This window comes from Pseudophryne corroboree, chromosome 5, assembly GCF_028390025.1.
Source record: "Pseudophryne corroboree isolate aPseCor3 chromosome 5, aPseCor3.hap2, whole genome shotgun sequence".
NCBI classification, from domain to species: domain Eukaryota; kingdom Metazoa; phylum Chordata; class Amphibia; order Anura; family Myobatrachidae; genus Pseudophryne; species Pseudophryne corroboree.
This window is the reverse complement of record NC_086448.1, coordinates 319,107,114-319,134,965: the sequence shown is the minus strand read 5'-3', so window position 1 is coordinate 319,134,965 and position 27,852 is coordinate 319,107,114. Positions and strand designations below refer to the sequence as shown.

General features: G+C 46.3%; 1 protein-coding gene across 3 annotated transcripts in view; it reads left to right on the top strand.

The window, feature by feature from the left end:
- Positions 1–27,852, top strand: part of HERPUD2 (HERPUD family member 2) — a 159,165-nt gene that overhangs the window by 83,647 nt on the left and 47,666 nt on the right. For 2 of the 3 annotated variants that reach the window (XM_063922496.1, XM_063922498.1), the window contains exons 4-7: positions 5,989–6,102; positions 9,791–9,948; positions 11,108–11,230; positions 16,276–16,587. In XM_063922496.1, the coding sequence (XP_063778566.1) occupies positions 5,989–6,102; positions 9,791–9,948; positions 11,108–11,230; positions 16,276–16,587 (707 nt within the window). The remainder of the gene's footprint in view (positions 1–5,988; positions 6,103–9,790; positions 9,949–11,107; positions 11,231–16,275; positions 16,588–27,852) is intronic. The other variant, XM_063922499.1, reaches the window with a different exon arrangement.

Sequence of the window (27,852 nt, the reverse complement as noted above, 5' to 3'; positions counted from 1 at the left end):
AGGGTCCAAGCAATCCTGATTGCGCCGGATTGGCCCCGAAGGGTGTGGTACGCAACTCTTCTTGACTTGTCCATAGAAGACCCTTGGCCTCTGCCGCTAAGAGAGGGTCTTCTCCAGCAAGGACCGTTCGTCTACCCGGACTTACGGCGGCTTTGTTTGACGGCATGGAAGTTGAGCGGAATATCCTAGCTCACAAAGGGCTTTCCAAAAAGGTCATTGCCACTATGGTGTAAGCCAGAAAACCTGTGACATCAAAACATTATCATCATATCTGGAGGAGATATGTCTCTTGGTGCGAGGAATGCACGTATCCGCCTGCGGAGTTTCACTTCGGACGTTTCCTACGTTTACTGCAGGCTGGTGTAGAAAAAGGCTTACGTCTGGGTTCCGTTAAGGTCCAGATTTCAGCTCTCTCAATTTTCTTTCAGAAGAAATTAGCTGTGTTGCCAGAAGTTCAGACCTTCTTACAAGGGGTACTCCACATACAACTTCCCTTTGTGCCACCTACGACACACTGGGCTTTGGATGTAGTGTTGAAATTTCTACAGTCCTCCTGGTTTGAGCCTCTGATGATGGTAGAAAACAAGTACCTCGCATGGAAGACAGTGATGTTATGGGCTCTGGCTTCTGCTAGACGTGTCTCAAAATTGGGGGCCTTATCGTGTAAAAGTCCGTACTTTGTATTTTACGAGGACAGAGCGGAGTTCCGGAGTAGACATCCGTTCCTGCCGAAGGTCGTCTCTGCGTTCCACCTGAATCAACCTATTGTGGTTCCATCCTGTTGTGACGCTTCGGCTCTTCCGGAGTCTTTGAATGTTGTGCGTGCCTTGAAGAACTGTGTCAGGCGCACAGCTCGGGTCAGGAAGACTGATTCTTTATTCATGCTTTATGATGCGCAGAAAAAAGGGTTGTCCTGTTTCAAAGCAGGCCATTGCTCAATGGATTAGGCTTGCTATCCAACAGGCTTATGTATCGACAGCCTTACCTGTTCCTCAGTCTCTGAAGGCCCACTCTACAAGGTCAGTGGGCTCTTCCTGGGCGGCTGCCTGTGGAGTCTCTGCCTTGCAACTATGCCGAGCAGCTACCTGGTCGGGGAAGAACACTTTTTTGTGAAATTCTACAAATTTGATACCCTGGCCAAAGAGGATACCCAGTTTGGGCAGTCAGTGCTACAGCAGTCTCCGCATGTTCCCGCCCCTTCTGGAAGCTTTGGGACATCCCCATCGTACTAATTTTGTCCCCAATATCTCTTATGTATGCTAGAGAAAATAGGATTTTGAATACCTACCAGTAAATCCTTTTCTCTCAGTCCATAAGGGATATCTGTGCGGTGACTTTCTACAGGTTCTCTGTTATGTGTTACCTATTCAGCTGTTGCTGTTAATGTTGCTGGCCCGGTTATGTTATGGTGTTCTGGTGTGTAAATCTCTCCACACTTGTTGTTGTTCTGTTCCTTTTCTCACCTCATGAGGCCGGTGACCGTCTCACCCCCTAACTCCCACGGCGCAGGTATGCTGTTGCCCAAACAGCATACCAAAACAAACAAAAAAGTTTTAAATGAAATTGAAGAAAAAAAAAAAAAACTCCGGAGCTGCAGAGCGTGCATCCTCTCCTGAGGGCACTTTTTTCTAAACTGCCTGTAGGAGGGGGCATAGAGGGGAGGAACCAGCACACCCAGTTAAAGAAATTTAAAGTGCACTGGCTCCTTTGGACCAGTCTATACCCATCGTACTAATTCTGTCCCCAATATCTCTTATGGACTATGAGAAAAGGATTTACCGATAGGTACTTAAAATCCTATTTTATGTAAAGCATTCTTACTTTTGCAGCATTTTTTTCCACACCAGCCTAAAACTTTTGCACAGTTGTGTGTGTATGTGAGATTTATCTATCACACACACAGAACATAACACATAGGGGGAGTAATTCTGAGTTGATCGTTGCAGGAACTTTGTTTGCAGTTGGGCAAAACCATGTGCACTGCAGGGGAGGCAGATAGAACATGTGCAGAGAGAGTTACATACATATATATATATATATATATAATATATATTATACACCCACACACACAAACGGAAGGTGTTGAGGCAGCACTCCTAGGACTTGATACTCCAATATAATGGCAGCCGAGTACCTTTTGATCAATCAACGTTTCAGTTTTACTCCTAAAAACTTCCGTCAGGATGATCCTGACAAAAGTTTTTCTAAATAAACTCAAGCGTTTATTGATTAAATCAGAGGTGGGGAACCTCAGGCACGAGGGCCGTATAAGGCCCTCAAAGCCACTTGATCTGGTCCGGCCAGGCTCACCTAAACGAGAGGAGATGCCAAGTGCCCACTGAGATTTTACCACCAGCAGGCGCCCTGCTCCTCAGCAGCAGCCGGAGGCAGGAGCTCACTCCTTAGCTCCAGCTTCTGGCTGAGGCAGTGTACATGTGTGGCTGTGTGGCGCTATGGGAGAGACGTCATGACATCTCCCATAGTTTCGAGGAGAGGGAGGGCAGCGGTCCGGAAGCAGGAGCAGGGCTGGTGAGCATTGTGGGATTTTTTTCTCTTTCTTTTAATGTGTGTGTGTGTGTGTGTGTGTGTGTGTGTGAGCGGCACTAATAGGGGGCATATTTAATGGGGCATAACTACAGGGGGCATATTTAATGGGGCATAACAACTGACGGGGCATATCTAATGGGTCAAAACAACACACCGCGGTCATATCTAATGGTGCATAACAACTGACTGGGGGCAAATCTAATCGGGCATAACAAGTGACTGGGGGTATAACTACTCACTTCTTGCAGGCTAATTTTTAAGTTGATAATTTTTGTATGGCCCCCGAAGGATTTTATACATATCCAAATGGCCCTTGGTAGTAAAAAGGTTCCCCACCCCTGGATTAAATGGTACTCGGCTGCCGCTATATTATATTGGAGTATCAAGTCCTAGGAGTGCCGCCTCAACACCTTCCGTCTGCATATCCTACTTGCTAAGTGGGTAGGAAGGCACCCGGGCAATACCGACAATAGAGTGGAATGTCTGTTAAATCGGATAGATATATAGATAGAGAGAGATAGATAGATAGATGGATAGATACTGACCATAACATGCTGTTAATTCTTATAATACACGTTGAAGGTTGTTTGTACTTTTCCATTTGGATGAATGCTGCATATTTCACATGATGCTGTGTTTTTGTAGATGACTGCAGTTCATGCTGAATGATCCATATTTGCACATCACTGTGGAATATTCTAGCACTATGTAAATATATAAACAAACTATCTGTGACATGCTTTCATAGGTGTTACTGTGGTTGCAATTTGCCTTGTAAATCTGATTCTTGTAGGAGGAGAAGACCAACGAAGACATTTTAGGTCACATTTGAATCCTTCATGGTTGGGTGTGTTGGATAGCATAAGATGTGTGTTATTGAGGAAGAAAAAGTAAATTGTGTGCTTCTATGCCAGATTGCTTGCATTGCATGGTATATGGTATAGAGAATACTTGCTATACTATTTAATCGAGAAGCGGTTATGTGACCGGTGGTCAGGAGACAGCCGGTCACAACATCTCCCCCTACATCCCCATAGAGTGGGGCCGGGATACAGGTTTTTTTTTTAAACTAATTTTTAAAAGTGGCAAAAATTACACAAAACCATTTACTTACAGAAATTTGTATGTACCCCAAATGTATCTATAGAATTTTCTGAAAAACACTTGTCTTTCTATTCTTTTTTCACTGCTAATAGACTTCTTTACTGATATCCAAAAAAGTTTGCACTTTTTATTGGGGTACAGGCTGATTTCCCCATTTCTAATAGATAGCAGGCCGATGCTGACAGTTCCGACACCTGCAGCTGCCCCTGCCTGTGAAGGTTGGTGGCTCCGAAGTTTACAGGGGATCTTGCGCGAGTAGCGAGATCCCGCACATGCGCACTGGAGCCAGCTGGGAAGGAGACACAGCGCATCAGCATTGATCTGATGCGCTGTGTGCTCAGGGGGGCTTCGGCAATCAAGATGTTAGTACATCTTATCGATGTCCTTTCCTGCTTCGCCACAGTAGTGAGGTGAAGCAGGAAGTGTTGCATTGTGCCGCCATAATACATTTACCCCTGAATTGTGTGTTAAGCGAGAGCGTGTTTAGTTGTGATGAGCGCAATGATTCCAGCAGCGGTAAGCAAACATTTTACTAACGGAATCTTAACGTGGTTCTTTGCTTTCTGCATCGGCTATAAAAGTATCCAGAGAGTGGCTAGTCTTTAATTTCCAGGGTAAGAACATTAAACAAATCTGCATAAAGATGCAAATCATACCTGATAAATCCAACAAGTTGATTTGTTGGAATGAAAATCTGGTTATGTATGGGAGCAAATGACAGTCAGCTGTTTGCTTCCGAACCCTGGAAAATTTACAAAAATTGTCGTTCAGACAAGTTGTTTAAATGAGACCAATACAGATTTAACAAACTTCTCGGAATGACCGTTTTCGTCAGTTTTCTGGTGCTTGGGAGCTAATTGTTGCTGATTGTAATTTGCTCCCATTCATTACCAGATTTTCACTCCAAACAACCAACATCTTGGATGGTTGGATGAAAGTTGGTCTACTGTATAGCCACCTTTTGGTTTTAATAAATGTAACCGCTGTAATAAAGTGCAAGTGGTTTCATATTAAAGCCATGCAACTACCACATATCAAAAGCAACACTGAGAATGCTTGTTGCTGTGATGTGTAAGAGTGAAGCTGTCCGTACGACTCCACACGGGTACAGTAGTAGCGCTGTCCAACAGGCATTTGGCCTTAGGAGTTAATCATAGTTACATGAGTAACGTCATTTTTATAGAATACAGGGGCGAATGTATGAACGTTGTTTCTGTGTTTCTACGGTGACTGTGCACGCTATGTGCTGCAGTTACCGCACCTCCCAATGTATGAATGAAGATTTAGTTTTTTTTTTCGTGCTGCGCTGCGGGCCCCTCCCCTTTTCGCCGTCACCATCCTCTTGACAGCGGGAGCGGAACTTACCAGATGTATGAACTGTTTTTACGGATGTCCGCTTCGTCACCTGCAGTCTTCGATTTCGACGTTCCTTTGCTTGCGGTGCGGCTCCTTTCTCCTCTGTTATCTTGGCGACGGACATGTTTTGTTGTTTAATTATGAATAAAGCTATTTGCATCACGTGACACTCTTGCATCCCTAGTGGTGTGTGCAGTCACTCACAGCGTCTCAGAACAGAGGACGCGCATGCGCACAACTACAGGCGCGGTGGTCAGTGGGAAGGAGATGTCGTACGCATGCGCAGAGACGCACCGATGCACGCTATGACACAGAAGCACACTTCCCCGGCAGACCAACATAACGGATCGGTAACAGACCTCGCCAGCGGAACATACATGCAGGTGAAGTGCGGGAGCATGTCGCCGGAAAAAAAAAACGATATGCCCCAGCACCCATAACGCAGCAAAAAGACAAATTCATACATCTACCTGACAGTCTTTAAATAAAAGTGCAATGTCTTTGCATTTGTTTTTGATCAAACTCTATTATACCACTTTCAAACAGTAAAATCCCCAAAACCCAGTTTTTACCCGACATCTGATGCACAGGTTATTTTGCCGGTCACATCCCGAGTCCCCTTTTAGATAGAAAAGCAAATTGCCGAGTCAAGCATTTTTACCTGGTAATTTTCTGATCAGCATGGTGTTTCTTCTGTGTGAAAGGGTTCACAATTCCCGGGACTTCGACCCTGGTCATATGCCAGGTCAGAGTCCCAGGATTTTCAACCCAGGTTGACCCTTTCACACAGAAAAGAACCCAAATCAACCTGGCAAATGACTGGGTCCAAACGTGTGTGAAAGGGGTATAAATAACAGAATGTAAATAAATATTGTTTTTTTACTGTGGATTATGATAACCCATGCCAAACAGCATGGGTTTTCAAAGCTCGTGGCAATGTTTTCTGTATGCAAACTATACTATTCTGATTTTTCTTTGTAGCAAGATGAATATCATATGGTTCATTTGGTATGTGCCTCCAGAACCCCTCCAAACTCTCCCAAACCAAGCACCAGAAGAGAGAGCACTGGAACTGCAAGCACCAGCAGTAGAGCAGTAAGTGGTGTGATGTGTGGATAAGCTTGTAGTTTAATATGAAATCACATAGAGATTGATCACCAGGAATTGAAACACAAAATTAAGTTTGACACCCATTCATATCTATGCCGTTGATCTCTTATATTGGAGTATAAAAATGCCATATTTTGTATTTTGAGTCTATGGGTTACCACGCGTGCCAATGGTCTTGAAATGGAGTAGCCCCAGATGTTAAAGCCTGAAAATACAAGTCTGGAAATTGAATCCAACCCCAAGAGTAATGTACGGCACTTTTGAAGGTATGATGTCTGACCAGTGCAGCCCCCGAACTGCATCGGATTGCCGGTCAGTGGACTAGCATGTGCATCTTAACTTTCAGTGCTGCATTTAGTTGTCGTTCATAGAAAGGTCTACCACCTATTTCTTCTGTCTTGTCTTATAAAGATCAGGTCTGTCAGACATTATTAACAATGTCCTGATGACAAGACAGAACTGTTAAAACGTTTTGTATATAAAATTATTGTGCGAGTCATGAAGAAGCATGTATTTTTTTCTGCCTGATTTCCCCTTTTGTTATACATATTTCAGCATACAAAAAGAATTCACTCTTAATATAAAAAAAAAAAGTATTTGTAACTGTGAAAATGAAACTGAGTAATGTTATAATTTAAACCTCTGATTGTGTTTTAATTTTTTGTGCATTATCTATAGTGTAGATAAGGATCATATGTAGAGTTGTGTAAATGTAAGATGAACCTTTGTATATTCAGATGATCATAATACTCATTTTATTTTGGGGTGATTTTTAATATTCACTTCAGGAAACTTGTATAGTAGGTGACTACTTTATGGTCAGGTACTGGTGTCAAACAGGACATAGGATTCTATAGACTAAATACTAAGGGGAATATTCAATTAAGGTCGGAACTGCTGTCTTGTCGAAAAGACAGCAGTTTTCAACTTTTTTAGTTCGGAAGGGGTTCCGACCTATCCAGTCCCCAGCTTTTTTATTTGACAAGTCGGGGAATTCGACTTGTCGAATAGTACGTGAATTGGCGGTATAGCTGCCGATTCACGTGCTTCTGAGGGAAACGAGGCCAACGGGGCCCCGTTTCCGACCATCTCAGTCCGACTCAAAAAAAAGGCGAACTGGGATGAGGAACCTGAGAGGAGGAGACGGGGGAGAGCCGCGGGCAGACAGGGTAGAGACGCGGGAAGATGGGGGACAACAGCGCTACTGCACAGCACTGCAGGAGGATGTGGCACAGCCGCCGCTCATGGCAGCGTCCACCCTGCTCCAGCAAGTGAGGTCCCGCTTGCTGGAGCCGGGTGGACGCTGCCGTGAGGTCTGGTCGGCTGTGCCACATCCTCCTGCAGCGCTGCTGTCCCCTGTCTCCCCGCTGGTCTCCCCCCTCTCCGGTCCCTCATCTCAATTCGACTTTTTTAAATAGGCAACTTTTAAATAGCCAACTTTTTTAAATAGCCGACAAGGACTATTCAATGCCCATCTCAATTCGACTTTTTTAAAGTCGAATTGAGATGGGCATTGAATAGCCCTTGTTGGATCCATTCCAACAAATGCATGTTGGAATAGATCCGACCTCAATTGAATATACCCCTAATAAGTCTTGGAGATGAAGTGAACAGAGATAAAGTACCAACCAATCAGGTTTTAACTGTCATTTTAAATATAGCCTGTAACTTGACAGTTAGGGGCTGATTGAGTGGTACTTTATCTCCGTTCACTTTATCTCTCTCTACGGCTTAGTACACAGATAACATAGTAATCCTACAACTTAATTCTTGTGTAAAAATCAAAGAATAACAATCATTTGTTATCTGACCATACAGATGTAGCCACACTCGGCTATCCTCTGCGTGGTCTGTAGTGCCAAAAACTAGTCACATTATGTTTGCCTGCGCCTTGTCGCAGCGTGGCATATTAAGTCACAATTTAATTAATTGAGTCTCTGGCAGGTGCAATTTTGTTGTTTGTCCACCAGGTGTTCATTTTAAAAACCACTATTGCGCATGTGTGAAGTCTCCATTGTAAAATCAAGCAATGCTTGTAGTTTAAGATTATCCCTGCATTAATTAGAAATGTGAATACAGAAAAAAAATTAGCTCAGCATCTCCGATGCACACAAGGGAAAGTGCAATTCAGAGTTCTACCTAGCTCTATATTAAAAAAAAAAAAATCATTACAATCAGCGATGGAGCTGGGACACATAGCACTATTGAAATTTTTTAAATTAAAATGAGCAACATCGCTATGTATTTGCAGGTGCCAGTCACCTGTCTCTGTGGCTGTCTTGGCATAATGGTCTTACCAATGGTTGCCATGCTCATGAACTAGGTATCAATTCCAGCAAAGGACACACTTGTATTGTATATCTGTGTAAAAAGTAGCATATACAGCTTTTTTTCTGATTTTCCCAAAACAAGCTCTGTCGTGTTTCGTATACAGAATCAGACATGCACACAGATTTATGCGCCCTACACATTAGGCGATGTGCCGCCAAGGTGCCCGACGGCCGATACGACCGACGGGCGACCCGGCGGCGGGGGGGGGCAGTGACGGGAAAAGTGAAGTTTCTTCACTCCCCCCGTCACCCGGCTCCATAGATGTGCAGGCAAATATGGACGATCTCGTCCATATTGGCCTGCATGCACAGCCGACATGTCACCAGCGATGAACGAGCGCGGGGCCGCGCATCGTTCATCGCTGGTGACTCCACACTGCACGATATGAACGTTATCTCGTTCATTAATGAACGAGATCGTTCATATCGTGCAGTAATATCGGCATGTGTGTAGGGCCCATTACAGTCAAAATAAAAAAAAAAAGTTGTGGATGGTACTTTTATTACATTTTATACAAGTGTGGCTTTTCAAATTATGAAAGTCTTATCTTTAGGAGTATGATTTTACTGTACTTCTTCCCGGGCTTCCCCATTGCTTTAATAGGCAGCGTCTGCCCACAGTTCCAACCCCTGTAAGGCTTGTGAACTTGTTTTGGGAAAATTAGAACAAAGCTGTGGATGCTGCGTTTTACACAGATATACAAGTGTGTCCTTTGCGAGAATCGAATCCTAGCTCATGGGCACGGTAACCATTGACTTGTACCACTATGCCAAGAGAGTCACAGAGACAGGTGACTGACGCCTGCAGTGACATAGTGATGTCGCTCATTGTAATCTCCTCTCAGTAGTGAAGCTGTCTATTGCATGCTGTGGATCCTCTTGAGCCTTATCTTACCTTTCATCGCATACCAGCGCTATTTGTATGGTGTGACTAGGACACCTGTATGACGCAGCAGCAATGATGAGCGTGACTACATCTGTATGTGTGCATATTTCTCACATTGTCCAGCATGTAACTACAGCTCCCTAGGAGTAGGCACATGGCATCATAGTGCATGACACTATAGTGATGTAACACAGCCAGTAAGGAGTAATCAGCAGCAAGCCCAGAAAAGCATTGTACTGTGATCCTGCCAAAATCAGGGTAGAAAGCCATTTTTCCAGCACGGGAAAATTTGTACATAACCAAAAAATGTAGAAATCTACATACAAAGTAATTAATCACTTTTTAGGATATTTTTTCTTATTTTGCAAAGTGATTTAATGCTCCGTTCTTATTCGGATGACTTACATTTTACACCTACTACTTCTGAGAAATAATAATCAGATGTGACTTATTCCAGAGTTCAGAACACTCAGGATCTTCCCCTGCATCTACCAGCCAGGATATGCCATCCGCTTCATCCAACCCTAGAACTGAGGACAGCCTGAGACTTCGCCATACCTCTCATACATATATGGATGCCATGTACAGCCACGCCTTGTCCTACAACAGACAGCAGTAAGTCAGATTTTTAATTTTTTTATTTAAGATTATTGTTGTAGCATTTCCTAATACCAGATGGTCTGTGATTTTCCAGTTGAATATTTTAGGGCATTTTATTTTAACCTTGTGTTTGTATTGATAATGGGCAACCATTAAGTTAATCAGTTCTATGTAAGAACTAGCTGGAGTACCTAGCGTTGCCCAGGATTTTAAGAATGTCTGTTTACAAAAATAAATGTAAATATTAAACACAGTAGAAATAACATTGTATGGATGGTAAATTAGAATGATAGTTGTTCGTTAATTTACGTTGGTTGGAGATCTAGTATATAGGCGTATCTTGCTTCCCTGACGCACTTTGTGTAGTGGCTGGACCCCTTTTGGTCCCCCCAAGGGACCCTGCTCTTCCCACTATACAACTCTGTCTGTGGCTTCCTGCTTCCCCCATTCCCCTACTTGCATCATTTCAGTGCCCCTGTGAAATTATCGATTTTTTTTTTACAGTTTCTTATATAGCGCAGCACATTATGTATCTCCTGATATACTCTGTGCTGCTGGGGGACTGTGCTACTTCCACTATATAACTCTGTGTGTGGGTTTGTGCTACTTGCATTCCCGTCCTCACATCATGTCACTGGCCCTGTCACATGCAGCCGTGTCATCACTGACATATCATGCATGTCCTAATATAGTCTGTGCTGCTGGACCACCCCTAGGGGTGCTAGTGGTGTGTTAACCCCACAGTGTTTGATCCCAGAGTGTAAGTCATATGTGTACCAAATTTGGTGTAAATTGGTCCAGGCATTCGGGAGTTATGCTTTTTCCTGAAATACTTTGTGCTGCTGCCCCACCCCTAGGGGTGTCTAACCACTACAGAGTTTGTTCCCAGATTGTAAATCAGATGTGTACCAAGTTTGGTGTAAATGGCTCCAGGCCTTCCACAGTTATACTGTCTACTGACATACTCTGTGCTGCTGTCCCACCCCCCCACCCCCAGGGGTGCTAGGGATTTCTAATTGTTTTAGTTGCCTCCGCTGTGTTTTAATACGCTTGTATGTAAAATTTCACGATCTTCACTTGTAAACTGTGGATTTGTATAGAAAGATAGATTTTCACTTTTATATAGTAGATTGGTGGTATGTTTACTGAAACATAACTTGGGTTTCCCTTGTAGACATGCAGGAAATCCTCTTCCCGGGCAAGGAGCACCGGCTGTGCTTCCAGTTTATTCGGTCCTCAGCCCTTTGCAAATTATGTGGTGGCAGCAGATGTATGCAAGACAGTACTACATACAGTAGTAAGTTTCTTCCTTTTCTCTCGTGTATGTTTACATTATGTTAAGCTGTATGTAATTTAAAACTGTCCATCACCATCATTTGTTTTAGCTCATGAATACTCTGATAGAAAGCTGGGAAACCATCTCCTATATGGCTATTTCGCATTTTGCAGTATTAAAGCTTTTTTTCTGATTTCTACGTGCCGCTGCACGAGTAATGCCACATCCCCTGTATCATACACACATACATACATACATAACTTCTCTGCCCTTCAGAAGTTTTAGAACACACCCATCTTTCCACTTTTTATTCAGTGTGTAGGTTTTTTTTTGGCTGCCACTTCCCAGCCCAAAATTTTCAAGGCAATGCTTTTAATGCCAAAACACCCACATGTTTTGCTATTAAAAGCATTGGCCTGAAACATGCTAGGAAAAAAGCCACTGCTTAGTAACTGAAGCCCTGTGATGCGAATTGTCAAATATAGAGGAGGAAGCGTGATTGACTGGGGCTCTTTTGAGGAAACCTGAACCTTTGTGCAGCTCCATGCAATACCATGTGGTCTACCCCTGGTTGGTCAAGGGTTCATTCTACTGTAGCAAGATAATGACCCAAGACACACCTCCAGGCTATGTTAGAACTAACTGCATTTGAGAACAAGAACAGACTGTATACTTTGAGCCTTAGTCAGCTTCAGTTGCAATTTTGCTAAATTGCAAATCAGCTGATTACACCGGTCAATAAAAAAAATAAAAAAATTTGAGTCTCTATTTTAATTACTATTTTATGTTTCTCTATAAAAAATAATCAAAACCTTTGTTTATTTTTGAAAATCTTTGCTTTTGTCCCTTTTACAATGATCAAAAAATATTAAAGTTTTTGAATGACCTTATAAAGGAGAAGTTTTAATAAGTAAGGGAGGGGACAAGCGGGGGGAAAGCAAGTGGTATTCTGACCCTCATTACACGTAAGCAGTGTGTAACTATTCAGATAGCTAAACCATGTCCATCTCTCAATGCACAGACGATGAGATTTCTGGAACTGTAAACCTTTTATTAATACAGACTGGAATAATTGTTCATATACTATAGCTGTAGTTCTGCAGAATAGATCACTGTACATGTAATAAATAAGAGAATAAACAGTGCACGGAAATAAGATGGACGTCTTTGGGGTAGAGCAGACTTAACACAGCCTGTCAGCAACTCATGCACAGATAACTGAGTAGTAATAAAAATGGAGTATTATGGAGGATTATATTTGGGGGCTAATAAGAGAAAGTCGATACAATCACAGAAGAAATATGAAAAATATTAATTTCTAAACTTTTTTTATATATTCTGTTACAGTAGTTGTTTGTTTAAAAAAATTTGTAAATAAGTCATTCAAATTCATAACAAAAGTTTGTTTTATTTTAACATACAATAAAGTTATGAAAATAGGGAAATTTTCTTAATACAGTATATGTAAATTCATTCTGATGGCTACAAAAGCAAACTTTTTCAGGTAAAACTTTTTTCTTTAATTAGTAATGTGGAAGAAATAAAAATCAGATATGCAGAACGCAGACTCCAAATTCGTGTTGACCGGTGTTATCGGACTTCGCATGCGCTGTGAATGCATTACGTGTGCATGACCCGTGATTCTTACGTGCTCGCATCTTGCTGGGAGTGGCTGGGGAAATGCATGCGTGTCATGGTAGTTTTAGCGGCATGTCTCTGATGTCAGCTGTGATTCCTGCGATTGAAAACATGGCACCTGGTGCGACTGCATTATCATTATACTGAGTAGCCTCGGGTCAACCGCAGCTGTTGATGGTACTCGATTTCTGCGTATGCATCTCAGTTATGCAATTTCATCAGCTGGCCTCTTACCTTTCTGGGTGGCTCTTCACATGCTATTTCTGTCTCAGTGGTGATCGAAGCGGAATGAGGTCCTTAAATCTCATCGAGCTGGTTTGGGTTGAAATAACCAGAAGGATGAAAGCAGAGAGGCCTACAAGTGCAACACATTTGTGGGAACTTCTGCAACGGTGTTGGGAAGAATGTCATGAACAATGTTTGATTTCCATTATAGAAAGAATAACACAAGAGTGTTCGGCGGTTACATCTGCAAAACGTGGCTACTTCGAGTCAAAATGTACATAAAACATTGTTAAACAAAATGATTTTATGATTTATTTTGTTTCCAGTTGTTTTTGTTTATGCTTTAATTTCAGGGTAAATTTCAATACAAAATGGGAAAATGAGGGCGTTCTAAAAACTTTGTCCGGTGGTATATATACATGCAATCATCCTGTATTCTGTAGGTAACACTCGGGGCCTTCTAATTAGTTTGATTGTACATTGCCACAGTCTCTGTAAAACGTTCCTCTTTAGAATATATAAAGCTGCCAGTACAATAAATAACATCCTTCATGTACTGTGTATATCTAAAGGAAAAATCCTTTAGTGTTATTTTTGTTATTACTAAATGACATTCTTCACATTTATACCTGTTCCTTCTTTACTACACTCAAGTTGTTGTAACTAATAAAAGAAAAGTTCATATTATTATTGATGGTGGCTAGAAAGTACAGTTTAGAGCAAATCAGAAGCCAGACGCTGCACGCTTAAGGGCTAATCCATGTATCCTTGCTGGAATGCAGTTTATGGGGTGTATTCAATAAGTGTTGGATCCATTCTGACACGCATTTGTTGGAATGGATCTGACAAGGCAGTGGTGGAACTAGCGATCGGTGGGCCCAGGTGCGACAAAATGCTTTGGCCCCCCTCCCCATCCCATCCAAGTCCATCCCCTCACCCCTGGAGAGGATCTGGTGAGGGGGACCTGCTCAGGGCCAGGGAAATGGATACCTAGCAACAGTGCCGTAACTAGACATTTTAGCACTGTGTGCTAGAAACTGCATCGGAGCCCCACCCCTGCATGCAAAACGGGGGCAGTGCGCGCAAAAATACATAGTGGCGTGGCTTCGTGGGGAAGGGGTGTGGCCACAAAATAATACCAATTCATAAAACGGTGCACAGTAGTCTCCATTATTCAAATTACGCCACACAGTAGCACCACTACACCAGGTAGAGACCCTTTTACACCTTACGGCGGACAGATTCCTCTTTTTACACATTACGGCAGACAGCGTCCCCTTTTTACACATTACGGCAGACAGCGTGCACTTTTTACACATAGTGGCAGACAGCGTACACTTTTTACACATTACGGCAGACAGCGTCCCCCTTTTTACACATTACGGCAGACAGCGTCCCCTTTTTACACATTACGGCAGACGGCGTCCCCTTTTTACACATTACGGCAGACAGCTTACACTTTTTACACATAACGGCAGACAGCGTCCCCCTTTTTACACACAACTGCAGACAGCGTCCCCCTTTTTACACATTACGGCAGGCAGATTCCCCCTTTTTACACACTGCGGCAGGCAGATTCACCCTTTTTACACATTGCGGCAGGCAGAGTCCCCCTTTTTACACATTGCGGCAGGCAGAGTCCCCCTTTTTACACATTGCGGCAGGCAGATTCCCCCTTTTTACACATTGCGGCAGGCAGATTCCCCCTTTTTACACATTGCGGCAGGCAGATTCCCCCTTTTTACACATAGCGGCAGGCAGATTCCCCCTTTTTACACATAGCGGCAGGCAGAGTCCCCATTTTTACACATTGCGGCAGGCAGATTTCCCTTTTTACTCCATTGCGGTAGGCAGATTCCCCATTTTTACACATTGCGGCAGGCAGTCCCAAGAAAGACAGAAAGAAAGAAGAATTATACTTATCCTCTCCGCTGGCTCAGGCTCCTCGGTGCAGCTTCTGACGATTCCCGGGCAGGAAAGGAGGAGTAGGAGGGAGGTGGAGGAGGGAGCCGCAGCAGCGCTGTGTTATTGGTGGAGGCGCTGCTGCTGCTGCCCGTCTGCTTCACTATAGGCTGTTCTCGGAAGACAGCCTATAGTGAAGCAGAGGGGCAGCAGCGCCTCCACCAGTAACAAAGCGCTGCTACGGCTCCCTCCTCCACCTCCCTCCTCCACCTCCCTCCTCCTCCTTACCCCCGTGCCGCTGCGCTCCTCTCCGGGCGGCTGTGTGCTGCGGGCAGCGGTTGCCCGCAGCACACAGCGGCATGTAATGAGTCAGTTTGACTCATTACATGCTTTGGGCCCCTGGACAGAGGCGGGCCCCAGTGCAACGCACTGGTTGCACTGGCGGTAGTTCCGCCTCTGCGACAAGGGCTATTCAATGGACGGCCAAATCTGACTGTCGGATTTGAGCCAAATCCGACTGTCTGATTTGGCCGTACCTGGGTCCTGTCCTGCCGCAGCTGTCAGCGGCTACCGGGTGCACTGACAGCGGCGGCGGGGGGAGCTGAATGGCGGCGGGGGGAGCTGCCAGCGGTGGGGGAGGCGGCAGGGACAGCTGCCGGCGGCGGCCGGCAGAGGGAAAGTCTGCGGCAGCGAGGGTAATATCTGTGGAAGCGGGATGTGAGGAGCCTGGCCAGGGGGATGCCCTGCTCAATCCGACTTTTTTTCCGAATTTGGATTGACATTGTCTGAAAGGGGACCAAAACCTGTCGACTTTGACCCCGTTTCCGACAGAAGCTCGCGGATCGGAGCCTATTCCGCCGATCCACATGTTTTCTGACAAGTTGGGAATTCCCGACTTGTCGTAAAAAAACTTCTCTTTTTAAATAGATCGGAAGGAACCCCTTCCGACCGAAATCGGTCAGAAGCTGCTGTTTTTCCGACAAGACTGCAACTTCCGACAGCTATTGAATGCGCCCCTATGACGGCAATAGATGCATAGTATGCGCTCTTACACTGCAAAGTCCATATAGTGTATGTATAAAATAATACAAATTACATATAGCATATACATTTTTTTTTTATGTACTTAATATAAAGACTTCCATGTTAAATTGTAACTTTTTCTATTCACTGTGTGCCTTGCATTGTTGGGGGTTTTGGTTTGTGTTTCAGTATTTGGCTTGCATCACAATCAAAACAATTTATATTTGTGTTATCCTATTGTGGATACATAACCTTATTCTCCTTTTTTAATCATATAGTCAAGCAGTGGCCTCCAGCCAAGCTACACTTGGTAATGCCTCCGCACAGCCAGCTGCAACTGCCATGATAAACTCCGATCGTCCCCCTCCAAACCCTCCAAGAGCAGCTCCAAACATTGTACCTGAGGCGAATCAGAACGTTCAAATGAATGCTCAAGGTGGTCCTGTAATGAATGAAGAAGACATTAACCGTGATTGGCTTGACTGGATGTACACCGTGTCCCGGGCAGCTATTCTCCTCAGCATAGTGTACTTCTATTCTTCCTTCAGTCGCTTTGTCATGGTGATGGGAGCTATGATTCTTGTGTACATGTGAGTATAGACCCAATCTTTGCACAGGTTGTGCTCTTTTATTATTTTTAAGCATTTTCTTAAGAATAGAATCTCTAGGTTATCTTGTGTTAGGTGGTGATTTTTTTATGTGACCGCGTTGGCTGTTTTACACTAACTCCTTTTTATTGTTAGTTACTTGGAGACATTTATACCAAGTCTCTAGCAAATATTCTTTCTTTCATCACCCACATCGTACATTTTCTTGGTTAGACTATTAGTATGTATCTGATGCCTTGCTCCATAGAACAGAGGATTCTGGTATTGGAAATATCTTTATCTCTGACCAGTGTGGTACAAAGTGAAGCTGCCGTCCCAACTGGTTACTTGGTATTTCCCTTATTATTTAGCTTCTTCAGAGGCAGGACCATAACTAGGGTGGTGCAGCTGGGGCGTCCAGCAGATTGTGGGCGGAACCAGTCACCACCACAGCAATCTGTAAGATCCCCCACTGCCTCCTTTCCACTGCTATGTATATTAGTTGGGGTGTTCCTGTTTCTGGTTACTGCGCAGCCATCCTCGGAAACTGTTGTGACCAGTCACTGCATCAGCAAGCAGCGAGTGGCTGCGGCATGGAGAGTAGGCCGCCGACCCTGTGAGAAACATACCGAAGCTGAGCTTGTGATCTCACCTAACGCCGCTGGCTCTGCCACGACTGAGAGGGACATCCCACAGGTGAGCTGTCCATATGTATCAGTGCATTATCCCTGTTGCCGACTGTGCTGTGGGGACCCCCGCAAGAGAGGATAGTGCGGCTCAAGAGCCCCCTGTGACTGCGGGTGTGGGGGTACATGTGCTGTGTGACAGTTTAGCTATGGGACTACAAGTCCAAGGAGCAGTACCAGCCTCATATTGCCTATTCATGTGGGGGGATTGACTTATAAGAGATCAGTGTGATGTTGGCTGTATGATGTCCCAGGAGCTTGTGCTGCTATTAGTGTGTTTCTGTGTAGGCTGTGTGATTGCACTGGGTCAAGATCTGTACATCCCACATAGAGGACATGTAGAAATGTGCAGCGGAAGGACTTCTATGCTGCTTTTCCCTTCTTGACACTCTTCCTTGGTACATGGCTGCTTCTCACAACAATGGTTTCCGCTAAGAAAATCATATTATTGAGGTCAAAGATTGGCATGCTCACATAACATATTTAACAAGCACTTATAACTGTATGCGGTTAGCATACCAATGATCTGGATCCCTGCAGTCACAATATAGACACTGGGATCCCAACGGGGGCACCATACTGCCGCTGCTATACCGGCGAGGTAGGTGATTCCCCCTCTATGGGTGTCCACGACACCCATGGAGGGAGAATAGAACCTGTGGCGAGCAAAGCTTGCCTCCGAGCCCGCAAGGGGCTTAAATGCGTTCGCCCCCCTGCCGGCATTCTACCGCTCGGGATGCTGATGTGTATAATGACATTTGGCATCCCGTGCTGTGATAAATCATACCGAACCCCTTATAACTAATTGAATATAATGGAGAAACAGAGAATAGGACCCACTGCTCCACATAACACACTAAAGAGAAAGTATTTAAGTAGGCAAGGAAGATGGACACATCGTACAGTAGAAAATGGTGCCATGAGTAAGAACTTCCAGTTGCAGGACAAACGGAAAAAACTTGAGGTGAGAGTATAGCTATAAGCTAGCCAAGTGTAAAAGAATGATTCTGCTAAACCTTTTTTCTCTGACGTCCTAAGTGGATGCTGGGGACTCCGTCAGGACCATGGGGAATAGCGGCTCCGCAGGAGACAGGGCACAAAAATAAAGCTTTAGGATCAGGTAGTGTGCACTGGCTCCTCCCCCTATGACCCTCCTCCAAGCCTCAGTTAGGTTTTTGTGCCCGTCCGAGCAGGGTGCAATCTAGGTGGCTCTCTTAAGGAGCTGCTTAGAAAAAGTTTTTAGGTTTTTTATGTTCAGTGAGTCCTGCTGGCAACAGGCTCACTGCATCGAGGGACTTAGGGGAGAGAAGTTCAACTCACCTGCGTGCAGGATGGATTGGCTTCTTAGGCTACTGGACACCATTAGCTCCAGAGGGAGTCGGAACACAGGTCTCACCCTGGGGTTCGTCCCGGAGCCGCGCCGCCGACCCCCCTTGCAGATGCTGAAGATTGAAGGTCCAGAAACCGGCGGCAGAAGGCTTTTCAGTCTTCATGAAGGTAGCGCACAGCACTGCAGCTGTGCGCCATTGTTGTCACACACTTCACACCTTAGGTCACGGAGGGTGCAGGGCGCTGCTGGGGGCGCCCTGGGCAGCAATGTATAATACCTTTTATGGCTAAAAAATACATCACATATAGCCCTTGAGGCTATATGGATGTATTAAACCCATGCCAGATATCTCAAACTCCGGGAGAAAAGCCCGCCGGAATAGGGGGCGGGGCTTATTCTCCTCAGCACACAGCGCCATTTTCCTGCTCAGCTCCGCTGTGAGGAAGGCTCCCAGGACTCTCCCCTGCACTGCACTACAGAAACAGGGTAAAACAGAGAGGGGGGGCACTTTTTTTGGCGATATTTTATATATTTAAGCTGCTATAAGGATACAACACTTATATAAGGTTGTTCCCATATATATTATAGCGCTTGGGTGTGTGCTGGCAAACTCTCCCTCTGTCTCCCCAAAGGGCTAGTGGGGTCCTGTCTTCGATAAGAGCATTCCCTGTGTGTCTGCTGTGTGTCGGTACGTGTGTGTCGACATGTATGAGGACGATGTTGGTGTGGAGGCAGAGCAATTGCCGATAATGGTGATGTCACCCCCCAGGGAGTCGACACCGGAATGGATGGCTTTGTTTATGGAATTACGTGATAATGTCAGCACATTACAAAAATCAGTTGACGACATGAGACGGCCGGAAAACCAGTTGGTACCTGCCCAGGCGTCTCAGACACCGTCAGGGGCTGTAAAACGCCCTTTACCTCAGTCGGTCGACACAGACCCAGACACGGACACTGAATCTAGTGTCGACGGTGAAGAAACAAACGTATTTTCAAGTAGGGCCACACGTTATATGATCACGGCAATGAAGGAGGCTTTGCATATCTCTGATACTGCAAGTACCACAAAAAGGGGTATTATGTGGGGGGTGAAAAAACTACCGATAGTTTTTCCTGAATCAGAGGAATTGAATGATGTATGTGATGAAGCGTGGGTTAACCCAGATAGAAAAGTGCTAATTTCAAAAAAGTTATTGGCATTATACCCTTTCCCGCCAGAGGTTAGGGCGCGCTGGGAAACACCCCCTAGGGTGGATAAGGCGCTCACACGCTTATCAAAACAAGTGGCGTTACCGTCTCCAGATACGGCCGCCCTCAAGGATCCAGCTGATAGGAGGCTGGAAACTACCCTAAAAAGTATATACACACATACTGGTGTTATACTGCGACCAGCCATCGCCTCAGCCTGGATGTGCAGTGCTGGGGTGGTCTGGTCGGATTCCCTGACTGAAAATATTGATACCCTGGATAGGGACAGTATTTTATTGACTATAGAGCAATTAAAGGATGCTTTTCTTTATATGCGAGATGCTCAGAGGGATATTTGCACTCTGGCATCGAGAGTAAATGCGATGTCCATATCTGCCAGAAGAAGTTTATGGACGCGACAGTGGTCAGGTGATGCGGATTCTAAACGACATATGGAAGTATTGCCGTATAAAGGGGAGGAATTATTTGGCATCGGTCTATCGGATCTGGTGGCCACGGCAACTGCCGGAAAATCCACCTTTTTACCTCAGACCCCCTCCCAACAGAAAAAGACACCGTCTTTTCAGCCGCAGTCCTTTCGGTCCTATAAGAACAAGCGGGCAAAAGGACAGTCATATCTGCCCCGGGGCAGAGGAAGGGGTAAGAGAGGACAGCAAGCTGCCCCTGCCCAGGAACAGAAGCCCTCCCAGGGTTCTGCAAAGCCCTCAGCATGACGCTGGGGCTTTACAAGCGGACTCAGGAGCGGTGGGGGGTCGACTCAAGAATTTCAGCGCACAGTGGGCTTGCTCACAGGTGGACCCCTGGATCCTGCAGGTAGTATCTCAGGGTTACAGGTTGGAGTTCGAGAAGTCTCCCCCTCGCCGGTTCCTAAAGTCTGCTTTGCCAACGTCTCCCTCAGACAGGGCGACGGTATTGGAAGCCATTCACAAGCTGTTTTCTCAGCAGGTGATAGTCAAGGTACCCCTCCTATAACAGGGAAAAGGGTATTACTCCACGCTATTTGTGGTACCGAAGCCGGACGGCTCGGTAAGACCTATTCTAAATCTGAAATCTTTGAACCTGTACATACAGAAATTCAAATTCAAGATGGAGTCACTCAGAGCAGTGATAGCGAATCTGGAAGAAGGGGACTTTATGGTGTCCCTGGACATAAAGGATGCTTACCTGCATGTCCCAATTTGCCCTTCACATCAAGGGTACCTCAGGTTCGTGGTGCAAAACTGTCATTATCAGTTTCAGACGCTGCCGTTTGGATTGTCCACGGCACCTCGGGTCTTTACCAAGGTAATGGCCGAAATGATGATTCTTCTTCGAAGAAGAGGCGTATTAATTATCCCTTACTTGGACGATCTCCTGATAAGGGCAAGGTCCAGAGAACAGCTGGAGGACGGAGTAGCACTAACCCGATTAGTGCTGCAACAACACGGGTGGATTCTGAATTTTCCAAAATCTCAGTTGACACCGACAACACGTCTGCTGTTCCTGGGAATGATTCTGGACACGGTTCAGAAAAAGGTGTTTCTTCCGGAGGAGAAAGCCAAGGAGTTATCCAAACTTGTCAGGAACCTCCTAAAACCAGGAAAAGTGTCTGTGCATCAATGCACAAGAGTCCTGGGAAAGATGGTGGCTTCTTACGAAGCGATTCCATTCGGCAGATTCCACGCACGAACTTTTCAGTGGGATCTGTTGGACAAATGGTCCGGATCGCATCTGCAGATGCACCAGCGGATAACCTTATCACCACGGACAAGGGTGTCTCTTCTGTGGTGGTTGCAGAGTGCTCATCTGTTAGAGGGCCGCAGATTCGGCATACAGGACTGGGTCCTGGTGACCACGGATGCCAGTCTGAGAGGCTGGGGAGCGGTCACACAGGGAAGAAACTTCCAGGGAGTATGGTCAAGCCTGGAGATGTCTTTTCACATAAATATACTGGAGCTAAGAGCGATTTACAATGCTCTAAGTCTGGCAAAACCCCTGCTTCAGGGTCAGCCGGTGTTGATCCAGTCGGACAACATCACGGCAGTCGCCCACGTAAACAGACAGGGCGGCACAAGAAGCAGGACAGCAATGGCAGAAGCTGCAAGGATTCTTCGCTGGGCGGAAGATCATGTGATAGCACTGTCAGCAGTGTTCATTCCGGGAGTGGACAACTGGGAAGCAGACTTCCTCAGCAGACACGATCTACACCCGGGAGAGTGGGGACTTCATCCAGAAGTCTTCCACATGATTGTGAACCGTTGGGAAAAACCAAAGGTGGATATGATGGCGTCCCGCCTCAACAAAAAACTGGACAGGTATTGCGCCAGGTCAAGAGACCCTCAGGCAATAGCTGTGGACGCTCTGGTAACACCGTGGGTGTTCCAGTCAGTGTATGTGTTCCCTCCTCTGCCTCTCATACCAAAAGTACTGAGAATTATACGGCAAAGGGGAGTAAGAACGATACTCGTGGCTCCGGATTGGCCAAGAAGAACTTGGTACCCGGAACTTCAAGAGATGCTCACGGAGGATCCGTGGCCTCTACCTCTATGAACGCCGAATTCTAAGGGAAAAAGGCATTCCGGAAGAGGTCATTCCTACACTGGTAAAAGCCAGGAAGGAGGTGACTGCACAACATTATCACCGCATTTGGAGAAAATATGTTGCGTGGTGTGAGGCCAGGAAGGCCCCCACGGAGGAATTTCAATTGGGTCGATTCCTACATTTCCTGCAAACAGGATTGTCTATGGGCCTCAAATTGGGGTCCATTAAGGTTCAAATTTCGGCCCTGTCGATTTTCTTCCAGAAAGAATTGGCTTCAGTTCCTGAAGTCCAGACTTTTGTAAAAGGAGTACTACATATACAGCCCCCGGTTGTGCCCCCAGTGGCGCCGTGGGACCTTAATGTAGTTTTGGATTTTCTCAAATCCCATTGGTTTGAGCCACTCAAATCGGCGGATTTGAAATATCTTACATGGAAAGTAACCATGCTACTGGCCCTGGCTTCAGCCAGGAGAGTGTCAGAATTGGCGGCTTTATCCTATAAAAGCCCATATCTGATTTTCCATTCGGACAGGGCAGAACTGCGGACGCGTCCTCATTTTCTGCCTAAGGTGGTGTCAGCGTTTCACCTGAACCAGCCTATTGTGGTGCCTGCGGCTACTAACGATTTGGAGGATTCCAAGTTGTTGGACGTGGTCCGGGCATTGAAAATATATATTTCAAGAACGGCTGGAGTCAGAAAGTCTGACTCGCTGTTTATATTGTATGCACCCAACAAGCTGGGTGCTCCTGCTTCTAAGCAGACGATTGCTCGTTGGATTTGTAGCACAATTCAACTTGCACATTCTGTGGCAGGCTTGCCACAACCAAAATCTGTCAAGGCCCATTCCACAAGGAAAGTGGGCTCATCCTGGGCGGCTGCCCGGGGGGTCTCGGCATTACAACTCTGCCGAGCAGCTACGTGGTCGGGGGAGAACACGTTTGTAAAATTCTACAAATTTGATACCCTGGCTAAAGAGGACCTGGAGTTCTCTCATTCGGTGCTGCAGAGTCATCCGCACTCTCCCGCCCGTTTGGGAGCTTTGGTATAATCCCCATGGTCCTGACGGAGTCCCCAGCATCCACTTAGGACGTCAGAGAAAATAAGATTTTACTTACCGATAAATCTATTTCTCGTAGTCCGTAGTGGATGCTGGGCGCCCATCCCAAGTGCGGATTGTCTGCAATACTTGTACATAGTTATTGTTACAAAAAAATCGGGTTGTTATTGTTGTGAGCCGTCTGTTCAGAGGCTCCTACGTTTGTCATACTGTTAACTGGGTTCAGATCACAAGTTGTACGGTGTGATTGGTGTGGCTGGTATGAGTCTTACCCGGGATTCATTATCCTTCCTTATTGTGTACGCTCGTCCGGGCACAGTATCCTAACTGAGGCTTGGAGGAGGGTCATAGGGGGAGGAGCCAGTGCACACCACCTGATCCTAAAGCTTTATTTTTGTGCCCTGTCTCCTGCGGAGCCGCTATTCCCCATGGTCCTGACGGAGTCCCCAGCATCCACTACGGACTACGAGAAATAGATTTATCGGTAAGTAAAATCTTATTTTCTCTTACGTCCTAGAGGATGCTGGGGACTCCGTAAGGACCATGGGGTATAGACGGGCTCCGCAGGAGACATGGGCACTATAAAGAACTTAAGAATGGGTGTGCACTGGCTCCTCCCTCTATGCCCCTCCTCCAGACCTCAGTTAGATCATGTGCCCAGAGGAGATTGGGTGCACTACAGGGGAGCTCTCCTGAGTTTCTCTGATAAAGAATTTTGTTAGTTTTTTTATTTTCAGGGAGCACTGCTGGCAACAGGCTCCCTGCATCGTGGGACTGAGGAGAGAGAAGCAGACCTACTTAAGTGATAGGCTCTGCTTCTTAGGCTACTGGACACCATTAGCTCCAGAGGGAGTCGGAACGCAGGTCTCCCCTTGCTGTTCGTCCCGGAGCCGCACCGCCGTCCTCCTCGCAGAGCTGGAAGATAGAAGCCGGGTGAGTATAAGAAGAAAAGAAGACTTCAAGGTGGCAGAAGATTTCAGATCTTCATTGAGGTACGCGCGCAGCGATAACGCTGCGCGCTATTGCTCCCACACACACACACTAGCGGGCACAGATGGGCGCAGGGGGGGCGCCCTGGGCAGCAATAAAGCCTCTATATCTGGCATAGATACTGTGGAGGCAGTATTTCTTTCAATCCCCCGCCAGTTTGAGATATTTTGAGCGGGACGGAAGCCCGCCGCTGGAGGGGGCGGAGATTGGTCTCTCAGCACTAATCAGCGCTATTTTCTCCACAGAGATCTGCAGAGAAGCTGGCTCCCCAGTCTCTCCCCTGCTGAACACTGTGACACAGGGCTGAAAAAAGGAGGGGGGGCACTTGTAAGGCGCAGTGAGTGTATTACACAGTAATTTAATATAAAAGCGCTATTATCTGGGACATTATTTTCCAGTGTCAGTTGGCGCTGGGTGTGTGCTGGCACACTCTCTGTCTCTCCAAAAGGCCTTATTGGGGAACTGTCTCCTTATAACTATATCCCTGTGTGTGTGGGGGTGTCGGTACGAGTGTGTCGTCATGTCTGATGCGGAAGGCTCAGCTAAGGAGGAGGTGGAGCAGATGATTGTGGTGTCGCCGTCGGCAACGCCGACTCATGATTGGATGGACATGTGGAATGTTTTAAATGCAAATGTGACCTTATTACATAAGAGATTGGACAAAGCAGAGTCCAGGGAAAGAGCAGGGAGTCAATCCACAGCTTCGGCTGGGTCACCGGGCCCTTCTGGGTCTCAAAAACGTCCCCTATCCCAGATAGCAGACACTGATACCGACACGGACTCTGACTCCAGTGTCGACTACGATGAAGCGAGGTTGCACCTGAGGGTGGCAAAAAGTATTCATTATATGATTATTGCAATAAAAGCGGTTTTGCATATCACAGATGACCCCTCGGTCCCTGACAGGAGGGTGCACATATATAAGGAAAAGAAACCTGAGGTAACCTTTCCCCCATCCCATGAACTTAACAAGTTATTTGAAAAGGCTTGGGAAACTCCTGATAAAAAACTGCAGATTCCCAAGAGGATTCTTATGGAATATCCTTTCCCTGCACGGGACAGGGTACGTTGGGAATCCTCACCCAGGGTGGACAAGGCTTTAACACGCCTGTCCAAGAGAGTGGCGCTACCGTCTCCGGACACGGCAGCCCTCAAAGATCCTGCTGATCGCAGGTAGGAAACTACTTTAAAGTCTATTTATGCGCATACAGGTGCTTTGCTCAGACCGGCAATAGCATCGGCATGGGTGTGTAGTGCAGTTGCAGCTTGGACAGATACCTTGTCAGCTGACCTTGATACCCTAGATAGGGATACCATTTTATTAACCTTAGGCCACATTAAAGACGCAGTCTTATATATGAGGGATGCTCAAAGAGACGTTGGGCTGCTGGGTTCGAGAGCCAACGCCATGGCGGTTTCTGCTAGGCTCGCCCTGTGGACTCGCCAATGGACGGGTGATGCCGACTCAAAGAAACATATGGATGTTTTGCCATACAAAGGTGAAGTTTTATTTGGGGAAGGTCTCGCGGACCTGGTTGCCACAGCTACCGCGGGTAAATCTACCTTTTTGCCTTTTGTTCCCCCACAGCAAAAGAAAACTCCACAGTATCAGATGCAGTCCTTTCGGTCGCGTAAGTCCAGAAGAGATCGGGGCTCATCTTTCCTCGCCAGAGGTAAGGGTAGAGGGAAAAGAATGCCTGCTACGGCTAGTTCCCAGGAGCAGAAGTCCTCCCCGGCTTCTACTAAATCCACTGCATGACGCTGGGGCTCCACTGAGGGAATCCGCACCGGTGGGGGCACGTCTTCGAATCTTCAGCCAGGTCTGGGTTCTGTCAGACGTGGATCCTTGGGCGATGGATATTGTATCCCAAGGCTGCAAACTGGAATTCGAAGAGGTGCCCCCTCGCCGATTTTTCAAGTCGGCCTTGCCAGCTTCTCCCCCAGAGGGAAGTAGTGTTCGCTGCAATTCAAAAGCTGTATCAACAGCAAGTGATTGTCAAGGTTCCCCTAGTCCAACAGGGGAAAGGGTACTATTCGACCCTGTTCGTGGTCCCGAAGCCGGATGGTTCGGTCAGACCCATTTTAAATCTAAAATCCCTAAACCTGTACTTGAGAAAGTTCAAATTCAAGATGTAATCGCTCCGGGCTGTGATCTCCAGTCTGGAAGGGGGGGATTTTATGGTGTCACTCGACATGAAGGATGCATACCTTCATGTCCCCATATATCCTCCTCATCAGGCGTACCTCAGATTCGCTGTACAGGACTGTCATTACCAGTTTCAGACGTTGCCGTTTGGGCTTTCCACGGCTCCGAGGATTTTCACCAAGGTGATGGCGGAGATGATGGTGCTCCTGCGCAGGCAGGGAGTCACAATTATCCCATACTTGGACGATCTCCTGATAAAAGCAAGATCGAGAGATCAATTGCAGAAGAGCGTGTCGCTCTCCCTGAGAGTGCTACAACAACACGGTTGGATTCTCAATCTGCCAAAGTCACAATTGATTCCAACGACTCGACTATCATTCCTAGGCATGATTCTGGACACGGAACAGAAGAGGGTTTTTCTCCCGATGGAAAAAGCCCAGGACCTCCAGAACATGGCCAGAGACTTGATAAAACCAAAAAGAGTGTCTGTTCATCAATGCACTCGAGTTCTGGGGAAAATGGTGGCAGCCTACGAGGCCATCCCCTTCGGCAGGTTTCATGCAAGGACGTTTCAGTGGGACCTCCTGGATTAGTGGTCCGGGTCCCATCTACTAATACATCAGAAGATAAGCCTGTCCCCCCGGGCCAGGGTGTCTCTCCTGTGGTGGCTGCAAAGTGCTCACCTTCTAGAGGGTCGCAGGTTCGGCATTCTGGACTGGGTTCTGGTGACCACGGACGCGAGCCTCCGAAAATGGGGAGCAGTCACACAAGGAAGAAATTTTCAGGGGCTATGGTCAAGCCAGGAGGCTTGTCTACACATCAACGTACTGGAATTGAGGGCCATATACAACGGCCTACGACAAGCGGAGGATCTTCTTCGCGACCTACCGGTTCTGATTCAATCAGACAACGTCACAGCCGTGGGCTCATGTAAACCGCCAAGGCGGGACAAGGAGCAGAGTGGCAATGGCGGAAGCCACCAGGATTCTTCGCTGGGCGGAAAATCATGTAAGAGCTCTGTCAGCGGTCTTCATTCCGGGAGTGGACAACTGGGAAGCAGACTTCCTCAGCAGACACGATCTCCATCCAGGAGAGTGGGGACTTCATCAAGAAGTTTTTACAGAGATAACAAGTCTTTGGGGAATTCCTCACATAGACATGATGGTGTCACACCTCAACAAAAAGCTTCGGAGGTATTGTGCCAGGTCAAGGGACCCTCAGGCAGTAGTGGTGGACGCCTTGGTGATACCTTGGGTGTTTCAGTCGGTCTATGTATTCCCCCCTCTTCCTCTCATCTCAAAAATAAGACAAAAAAGGGTGAAAATAA